This window comes from Arachis ipaensis, chromosome B08 (genome assembly GCF_000816755.2).
Source record: "Arachis ipaensis cultivar K30076 chromosome B08, Araip1.1, whole genome shotgun sequence".
NCBI classification, from domain to species: Eukaryota; Viridiplantae; Streptophyta; class Magnoliopsida; order Fabales; family Fabaceae; genus Arachis; species Arachis ipaensis.
This window is the reverse complement of record NC_029792.2, coordinates 7,552,328-7,563,129: the sequence shown is the minus strand read 5'-3', so window position 1 is coordinate 7,563,129 and position 10,802 is coordinate 7,552,328. Positions and strand designations below refer to the sequence as shown.

Sequence of the window (10,802 nt, the reverse complement as noted above, 5' to 3'; positions counted from 1 at the left end):
AGGGGGTTTTGGTGATGAGGATACAGGTTATAACAGTGAGGAGTTCCTGGATACTCCATTCAGTGATGATGAGGATGGCCCGGGAAAGAGGTATCCCATACACAGGCCGTTGAAGAACATGAGTGAATACACTTGGGAGGTGGAAACTTTGTATGTGTCAAGGGAGGAGTTCAAAGACTGTGCCACTGCATATGCTGTCAGCAGTGGCAGGGGTTTGAGATTCATAAAGGTGGATCTGAAGAGGGTTAAGGTGGAATGTGTGGAGGGATGTGATTGGTATGCATACTGTGGAAAGATGAAGCATGAGCGTAGTTGGCAGTTGAAGAATTGCAACAACAAGCACAATTGCTCTAGGGAGCTGAAGACTGGAATCATGCATGCAAGTCGGGTTTACATCATGAAACGTTGTGCTGACAACAAGGACAGAATAGTGCCTTATAATAGAGATGTGTTGCCCAGAATTAGGATTAAGGTAGAAAAACAAGCCGAACTAAGTGGTCAATGGGTGAGTGTGTATGCTGGACGTGATAGATATGAGGTGGTTAGCATTCAGGGGGTAAGGAAAAATTTGTGGTTGATCTTAGGCATCATGAATGCTCATGTAGGAAGTTTCAACTTTCCGGAATTCCTTGTGCACATGCCATGACATGCATAAGAAAAATGTGTTTCAATGTGGATTCATATGTTGCTGACTACTACAAAAAGGCTGCATACATCTCTTGCTACCAGCATGTTGTCTACCCAGTCAATGGGCCAAACCTTTGGGACAGAACTCAGTTCGAGGATGTGTTGCCTCCAACTTATAGAAAACCTATTGGGAGGCCAAAGAAGAAGAAGGCAAGAGGTGCTGATGAGCAGGCTACTAGGACTGGACTGTCTCGTGAAGGGCAACAGCAAAAGTGCTCTTACTGTTTGTGCTCTGGCCATAACAAAAGAAGTTGTCCAAAGAAGCGCAAAGTCACACCAAATCCAACTGTAACAAATTTTAATTATGTGTTTATTCTGTTTCCTAATTGTGTATTTGGTTATTTATTCTGTTTCTATTTTGTCACCAGGTTAACAATGTTGCTACTTTTACTTCAAAGGGTAGAAAAAGGCAAGGAGTCAGAAAAAGTTCCAGATTATCTGCCAAGACAGATTCTGGTAAGGCTGCTGATAGTGGAAGTAGGAAGCAAAGGGGCAGCAACAACAAACCCCCCTCACACCCAAAGAGGAAGCCACCTGTGAGCTCCCAACAATCACAAGCTGCTTCGAAAAGGGCCAAAGTGAATCATTCACAGACTGCTTCTGCACCAGCCCCAACAACTACAAGGGTACTGCCAAGCCCAGTGAAGAGGGTCACCCAGTCTCAGCTCAGGTTCATGGCCAGGACACCACCAAGAGCATGGAAGAAAGTGGAATGACTTTGTTTCACTTGTTACGACTTTTGTATTTTGCCTTTTGTATCAGCCTAGGAACTATGGTTGTTGGTTTAACTGTTTTCAATTTGGTTTTGCTACTGCTACTATAGTAAAACTGTTTAGCATCTATGTTGACTTATATTTCTAGTTCTAAGACATCTACTTAGGAATGTATGTATCTTAAGTTGCTGACTATTGCCTATCTATGCCATATGGTTGATTTTAATGCTTTATGTTTGCTCTATTTCCCTGTTTCATTTAATCATTTCTGCTGACAGTTACCTCCATATTTGTACCATGAGAATGTAAACTAAACACATAAAAGTGGATAACAACAAATTTTCATTCAAATTCGTTCAATCAACAGGTTACATTACACACCAAAATACAGACAACACATTGCCAACACATTACACTAGCCACTATGTTTCTGCAGCCTTACTGCAAAAAGAACCTCCCATTTCTTGTTGATGAAAATTTTTCACACAGCAAAATTATAGCGCATGTCCATCCAACCAGACCAACTGCTACTGCCATTCTCAACATCCTCTCAACTGTTGTCACTTTACCCTTCAAGCATGTGATTCTTCTTTTCAATCGAGGAACTTGTGGCTCTTGCTCCGACTCTGCCCACACAAAGTACCCACACTCTTCTCCAATCTAGGCAAAAACCAAAAGAAAATCCCAATCAACAAACCAAATAACAGCCATACCCAGATGCAAAGTTTCCTACTTACCCCATAGTTAACACAGCCCCAGAACCTCCGTCCCGGATTTTCTGCCGTTGACGAAGTCGCAAGCACTGGCCTCTCCCCACAGTAACAAGTTCTTCTCCGTCGACGACCTTGGCTGCTGTTTCGACCTGAAGCAAAGCTACTACTCGGCGCCTGGGAGCCCTGCGAAGCCATGGACTCAGCAATCAACTTCAACAGAGACGGCGATGGTGAGAAGGAGAAGCTACAGGAGACGCACGATGAAATTAGGGTTTCAACATCCTTTTAAATTAAATTTCCAATTTTTTTCCCAAATTCTCAGTAATGGTCACCAGGGACAAAGTTTGCCAGAGTGGACAAAGGGATCCACGTAGGCATCTCCGTTAGTGTTCTGTGACTGGAATTAACGATGGGGTAACATTGCATCATTTTTGGAACATTGGAGACAAAAATAGGACGAATTAAACGTTAGGGACAATTATAGGACTTACCCCAAACGTTGGGGACAAAAACAACACTTTACTCTTTTTTTAAAAAAACATTGAAATATGTATTTAAATGTATTTTGTGGTGGTTGGAAAAAAATCGCTGCAAATAGTTAAATAATAATTCAACATAAGTAACATATTGTAGCGGTTTCACCAAAATTGCCGCTAAATATAAAGTTAATTGCAATCCCATTCTTAACCACCATGATATCTGCCAACATTATTCATTATAAAATCACCGCAAAATTCTCGCCGCTATTTGTAGAAATTGTTGTAGTGGTTAGCTGCCAAAATCTTGTGCCACTAAAGAATTGGTCTTTTATATATATATAATTTTCATAATTATTGTTTAATTGACGTTTTTTTTTTTGGTTAATCACAATGGAAATATAGTGATTTATCAAAAACACTCCCTTCTTTATTTTCCCTTTTTGGGGTAGATAATGATCTTTGTACGGGAGATTTGGATTTTACAATTGTGTTTACAGCAAGAAATAAGATATTAAGCTGATAAAACATAAAATTAATACTATAAAAGATAAGCATGAAGACCCAAAAAGAAAGAAAAGGATAAGCAAAATATAATAAAATTTAGAACACAATCATTACAAATTATTTAGGATAATATACGGCGTTACATAAATGTAGATGTAGATACAAGATTTATACCTATAGTGACGCAAAGTATATTAAAGTTTAGAGTGTACAGTTTGGACAAAAGAGACTTTTTCCACCTGTTCCAACTTCTTCCTACTCTTCATGTATATAAATATTGTTGCTCCGTACGTATCTTTTCACTCCACTATAGTATTTTTCAATTACTACTTGTCGACAAGCAAACCAGAAACAGATAGCTAAATTCTTCCACAACATTGGCCCCTACTAGAATAGCAGGAATTTTCTTTTGTCTCCTGATTATAATCATGGATGTTGTAGCTGGGATTCTTGGCATGCAGGCTGAAATTGCACAAAAAAAGGTATGCTTCAAGCTATATATATACACACAGATTTTTTAAGGTTGTGTTTGGTAACGGTCTTACGACATAAAGTAAACATAAAATAAGTTTGTATGTTTCAATATTATTATAAGAGCAATGCTACACCGTTAGCAAATATTATTAATTTTGGCAAATACTTGATCAACATATAACTATTGTGTACTTGTGTTTGAGAAACAGGGTCACCATGTAAACCTGTCTCTAGTCGAGTGTAAACAACCAAGTCAGAAGGCCTTTCAAATGGGGTTCACTGCATTGATACTTTTGGGGATAGCCCATGCTATAGTCTGTTTATTGGCTGTCTTCAGTTGCTTTTGTTCTCGACAAGGCCTTGTCATGGCTTATTTTATCAAGCAAATCTCCATGGTTCTCCTGCTTTTAGCATGGTAATGTCTCTCTACCTTCATACCAATTCATTCAGACTTGCCTTATTTGTATTCATCACTTTTTTTATTAACATCCCACAGGAAAAAAGACTAATCCGTAGTAGATTTGAGCTCTGGTATTTTGTGGAACTGACACCTTTGACGTGTTGGCCCAACATAAAATATAATAAGTATACAATTATTCACTGAAACCATATTTTTGTTGGTCAGGATTACATTTGCTATTGGAATGATCTTGTTGCATTTCAGGACAAAATCAAACCACCATAAAAAGACGTTCTTGTGGATTCTCAGACCATCACTTCTTGTATATTGGTGGCATTTCGTGTTTTGTTCATGGCGCATGCTCAGCTTCATATTACGGTTTTATCGCAGCCACAATTATTTAATCAATTCAACTAGGTATCTTTTAAAATTTCTACAATATTCAGTCTTTTATTACAATAATTTAAAAAAGTAAAACAAACACATCTAAAAATTATAAATAGATTTAGTGTCTTTTTAAAATTAAATACACATTTGAAATACAAACTAAATAAAACTGAAATTTAAAATTTTAATTTTAATTTTAAATTTATGTTTCAGATTTAATATATTTAATTATTAATATATTACAATTTAAATACACATCCAAAAGTTAAATTAGTTAGAATTTAAAATTTCGAATTTAAAATTCTAAAATAAATCTTAAACCATCTTAAATCACTAGCTATGAAGCACGGATACTTCGCTGAGTTGTCGTGTCTACCTGTCGGACACATTTCGGATACGACACTCACTGACACTCGTCCGACACGCGTGTCTGCTGTGTCCAACCGTGTCTTAATAAAAAGTAAAAAATTCTTCTCCGGACACGCTTAGATACACCTAAATACCATAACATGTCAGCGTGTCCAGTCTTATTCTTAACATATATTCTTGAAATAAATTTAGTTATAGTATATATTATTATTTATTAAAATAACAATATATTTTAAATACTTAATATAATTAAAATAAACTTGCAATACATTAATTTTTTGCAAACCAAACCATAAAATTCGTAACAACTTTTCGTGTACTAATTTTTAAAAAATCAGTGAAGCTTTCAAAATCAATTAAACTCACTTCAATTATTTTTTTTATTCAAAACATTCAAAACTCATGTCAAAAACACATCTAAAATTAAATAAACAACATAAACACATTTAAAATGATGTATTAACACATCTAAATTATTGTCATTGTAGTTCTAAATTACATATTGAACAGAAAAAATTAAACTCAAAAACACATCTAAAATTATAAGAATGCATTCTAAATATTTTATCAACACATCCAAAACTCATGTAAAAAAAATTTATATATGTACATAAGAACATAATGAACAACATAAACACATCCAAAATTAAGTATTGACACATCCAAATTAGGTTAACATTACAACTCCCAAATCAAACATATGAGTGCATAAAAAAAATTATAATCACAAATACATTTAAAAAAAAAAAAGAAAAAAACACAGACACTTCCAATATTATACATAAATTTAAAAAAAATATAACTTTTTATTAAGCGAAAAAAAAGGGATAACATATCTTCATGAATGAACTCAACCAAATTTTTTTAGAATTTTGTAAGCAGAACTACCAGAGACAGAAGAAGGAGTGCGACGTGGGGAGGAGATAGGGGGAGGCGCGGAAAAAGGGGGCGGTTGTGCGTGGTGCGGGCGAGGAGACCAGGGACGGGGAGGAGCCCATCAATGGGGGAGGCGCGGGGGTGTGCGCAGGGGAAGTACGCGTCGCCGAAGGAGGAGATCGTCGCAGAGGAGTGCGCAACGCGGGAGAAGATGAAAGCGGCCACAGATAAGGAGGGGGAGGCGCTGCAGCTCTAGATCTTTACGGAGCGAAGATTTTACTAGTGATTTAAGATTTATTTTAGAATTTTAAATTCAAAATTTTGAATTCTAACTAATTTGATTTTTGGATGTATATTTAAATTGTAATATATTAATAATTAAATATATTAAATCTGAAACAGAAATTTAAAATTGAAATTGAAATTTTAAATTTCAGTTTTATTTAGTTTGTATTTTGAATGTGTATTTAATTTTAAAAATAGTATAGTAATAAGAGTCTTATACAATATGCCAACAAACTATAACTCAAATGACACAATTATGATATTTTTAATGTGTATATTTATTGTATTTAATAAGTAATTTATGATTTATTTGAATAATAATTGATGGTTTTCAGTGGCTAAGAGAAGAGGGGTTGAATCTTAGTCACTTTTTCGCTTCTTAAAACTTGCTGGTCTTAGAAACAACTTCTGGAGACTTTTTGATTTCTGTCTCGTACCCAGCCACGAGACTTTTTCGGTTTATCTTTTAACCCGGCACGAGATATTTTTCGGTTTTATCTCCTGTGCAGCAGAAACAGAAATGGAGTAGAAGAAAGAGAGATAATCACACCACGATATATCCTGGTTCAGCTGCCAAGTGCAATGCAGCCTACATCTAGTCTCCATCACAACAATGATGGAATTTCACTATAATCTTCATGATTACATACACCAATTCTCCCTAGGAACTACCCTTCCTATCCAGGACAAGTCCAGAATCTAATCCCCAATCCTGAACTTGACTTGGTCACTACCAAGCTTTCAACTGCTAAGTGCTAACCCAACTTGCAAGGGGATTCCCACAGAATCATGAAACACAACACAGATGTACAAAGGACCTCTAAGAACATCTATGGCATTTTCTTTTAATTTTTCACTCTCTACCTTTTTTCGCTCTATGGCTTTTTCATACAAACCTTGCCTTTTTCCATGAGACTCAAGACAGACAAAACTAAACAGAAAAATACAAAATGAAGAACATTGAAGGAGAAGAATTTCTGTTAGCTTAGGTAGCTATGAGAACTATGTGCTTTGCACTCTCACTCCTTGCTTCAAACCTTGGCTATGAGAAACTGTTGAACCAAGCTAAACTTCTTCTTCTTCAACCAAAACCGCTTCGGCCAGAGAGAGAGGAGAGGAAACCGAATGCTATAACCAACATGCAATTACCTCTGTGTCTTTCCTTTGCACCAAACTTCATCAATCCGGGTCTTCCATCTTGACTTGCACTCCAAGAAAGATTCCTAGCCCTTGATGAGTTCTTGATGATGACAGCTTCTTCTGCTCTAACTTCTGCCTCATCCTCCACGTAGCTACAGTAGCTACCTCCTGTGGTGGTTGATCAAAAGCTGAGATAAGCGATCCCTCCAAGGATCTTCTTCCTCTGACCGAATGGATCTCCTTCCATTTTTGGTTATGAAAGGCTTGAGACTTCCTCACCACTTCTTACCATAAGTGGCAAAGATCACAGCCACACCATGCCTTTGATTTACTTTTTCTTGATGCCATCATCACTATGACTTCAAGCTTGCTTCTAGCTTCTTCTTTTTGCTTCTGATAACTTGCCTTAGTTTCCATCTTCTTCTCTATGAAGTGACCGAAGGCAAGAAGAGAGATGAGAGAGAAGGAAGAAAAAGGCTTCCAAATGAAATAAAGAAAGGAATTAAAATCAATTATATTCAATTAAAAACCCACTTTCCTTTCTTTTTTGCCTTGTAACGTGTAGCTCACATTTAATTGCCATCAAATCACATTTGCATTTTCTCTCTCATGTTACCAAGGTATTAAATCCATTTAATCAAATTTGAATTCCAACCATGGAGTGATTTGGTGTCTGTGGGAAGCATGCAGCATTTGTTTTTTTTTCCTTTTCAATTTTTGGACCAAGCCTTTGTTGGTCTTGCAATCACTATGATTTTGGACTGCACCAAAATTTTTGGCCCAATTTATGTTGCCTAATAATTCAGCCACATATTATAAGAACATTTTTGTACAAGACTGATTATATTTGCCAACATTGTTGGACTTTAAGTTGCATTAAGTACAATCACCAAAATCTGCATGTAACATAGAAATTATTAATTAAACATATTTGAAGCATAAATCAATTTAATAATTTTTAATTACTATTTTAATAATATTTGATCATCATCTTAATTTGGAGTTTTCCAAACTCAACAATAATAATAGATAAGAATTTTTTTCAATTTTTAATTCTTTTTTTTTTAAATGATTGGCTAATTTTCATAAGACGTCGTATGTCTAGAAATACCGATGTGACATTATTAAAAATAAATAAGATGGCTAAAATTTATTGTATAGAGAATTGATATTAACTTCTATAAATTATAAATAGAAAAATAGATTCGTTCTTTTACATCCGATAAATTTGCTGTAATTATGACAAAGAGATTAAATTGAAATTCGCCACAATAAAATATTTTTTAAAAGATTTCTTTTATATATATTAGCATCAACATAGATATTTTAATTTTTAGAAAAAGGTTAAATCTTACCAAAAAATTTCTGCTTTTTGCGAATAATCCTCGTGCAAATATCCTAAATTTTGAACGAGGATTATTGACAGATATCCTAAATTGATATTTTTGTATGATATACTTGAAAAAACATGCAATGACCAGGGAAAAAAAAAAGTAAAAGAAGAACAGATGAATTATACTTGTCAGATAAATCATCTAAAAATTTTCTATAGTTAAAAAGTTAGACACAAGGTTGGCTATTGAACTATCCTGTAGATAAGCAACAGTAATCAACAACATATAAAAGGTCAATTTGAGCACTAAGAATTTATATCATGAAGCTTTTGCTCACTCCAATTAATATTAGCTACTTGAAAAAGGTTGCAGCATCATTCAACCAGATCCATCAAATTTGTAAGGGAGAAACCAATCAAGAAGTTAATCCATGTCCCTTCCAAACCCCCCTTTCCACTCATGCATGTTTTCATGAGGAACAACAATACTAAACATTTTGCATCTTCCATTGATCATGAGCTATCCCTAACAAGCTAGGATATATACAATTCCCTGCATTCTTAGCACAAGAATTTTGGGGACTTATCTTCTTGCATATGCATAAAACTTGCTAGAAAAGCTATCAAGGTAATAACAACCTCTTAATCTAATTATCCTCTTCCTCATCCTCATCCTCATCTGAACTAGAGCAATGGATCCTGCGCGCTGCTATGGCCGGAAACAGTCTTCTATGCAGATCAGAAGGAGACTGCTGCTGAGTATTCGGAGATACTGGCGGCGACGACGAATTTGAAGCCTCTTTCTTATGAGAGATCTTCATTGGCTTCTGTGTTGTTAACTGCACCTCTTTGCATACTGTGTCCAACATTACCAAGAAATCGCGAACAATTACAAACAATCTCAAGCCTTCATCTTTCCCTGCTTGTCCATGGAAGTAATCTGCTGTAGCCTTCACTTCAGCCATGATCCTCTTCTCTTCCTCAGACAGCCATGACACTTGAGCTTTTGATTTGTCCACAAAATTTTCAAGGGAACGCTTGAAGTTGCTGTCTTCATCTATGCTCTTCAAATCATTGTTCAATAACTCCTCACTTTTGCTGAGTAACCGATCAAGTTTCCACACTGCAGCCGTTAGAGCATCGCCGTCTATAATTGCCGCCCTTTTAACATCTTCAAGTTCACTGCTTAGGCCTGAAACTACTTTAAGGCCAAGTCTTCGGTAGTGTTCTTCTGATTCTTGATCAATGGAATCATCAACAGAATCCTCTGTTCTGACACTAGAATTGCTCTGCCTCGCTCTCTCTGTTCTCAAAGCTCTTACTCCCTCTGAACGTATGATCTCCTGAACCACAAAGTGTAGAAGTGTTGTCTTTCCATCGGTTCCTTTTACGTCCGAAAGCTTCAAAAGTGTGTCAAGCTTGAAGGCCTGAGCGCCGCCGCGATATGTTCCATCATTCAATCTGTTTCCTGTCTTGAGAACTGCTTCTAGTAGTTTAAGGAAAAGCTTACTTTTTCTTAGTTTATCACATGAAACCTGTTAGTCACAGAACATCTATGTTAGCACTTATAACTATATATGGTGATCAAATTCAAAATATTGCTTGAATCATAGTGTAGTTACCTCTAATGTTGAAAAGCACTCCTTGATGCTTGAGACCTCTTCTGGAAGAGTGAGCATGAGTTGTAGAGACTCGAGACGTCGGAAAGCGAGTGGAATGTCAACTAAGACCTTGAGAAACCGCTCTGCAGGGCCAAGTTGAGCAATGTTTCCATCAAATAACCTCAGCTTCAGTTCCTCATCTGTTGTTGGCGCCATCTTTATTAATGTTTGGATCAGCTCAACAGGAATCTCGCTACCTGATTCAACCAAGAGATTACAGAATGTTCTAACACAGAAAGCACTAACTCTTGCTATATCATGAACACTAAAAGTTGAAATGAACATAATATGATGATAAATAAAGACTAGAGAGTGAGTCACCTTCTCTAAGGGCATCAACAACTTCTTCTGTAGTCACATTCAAAGCACGTAAAAGAATTGATAAATTCTGTGCTTTCTTAGGATCAATAATCTGAATTAACTGTAATGAAGGTTCTTGTGATGTTGACTCTTTTCTATTGGGGTTGTTGCAGCCAAATAAAGACTCGATTTTCTGTTCATTGAACCTGTTAATTTGTCATCAAGATCAGCAAAAAAGGTAAATACAATTTTACTTTCCTCATCTATGATAAATCTTGGTTTTGAGATGACTTAAAAATGTTCTTACTGGAATGACCCTGCTCTGATCTCATGCCAGACCATTGCTTGATCAGGAGATGCAGCAACCTTATCCCAGAAAAATGGCTTTAGTTTCGCTTTCGGAGCATCCGCAGAATCCTCTTCCACATTACTAAGACGTGCCCGTGAAAGGATTTTAACAGGAGGGGCAGGTGGAGGCCTA

At 36.2% G+C, this 10,802-nt stretch overlaps 1 protein-coding gene across 1 annotated transcript in view; it reads right to left on the bottom strand.

Annotated features, from left to right (window-relative positions):
* Window positions 8,608-10,802, bottom strand: part of LOC107610335 (formin-like protein 3) — a 4,224-nt gene continuing 2,029 nt past the window's right edge. Inside the window, exons 3-6 of the mRNA XM_016312396.2 lie at window positions 10,629-10,802; window positions 10,343-10,527; window positions 9,983-10,218; window positions 8,608-9,895 (exon numbers count right to left, since the gene is read on the bottom strand). The exon at window positions 10,629-10,802 is cut by the window's right edge and continues 286 nt beyond it. Coding sequence (XP_016167882.1) covers window positions 9,008-9,895; window positions 9,983-10,218; window positions 10,343-10,527; window positions 10,629-10,802 — 1,483 coding nt within the window. The 3' untranslated portion in view covers window positions 8,608-9,007. The remainder of the gene's footprint in view (window positions 9,896-9,982; window positions 10,219-10,342; window positions 10,528-10,628) is intronic.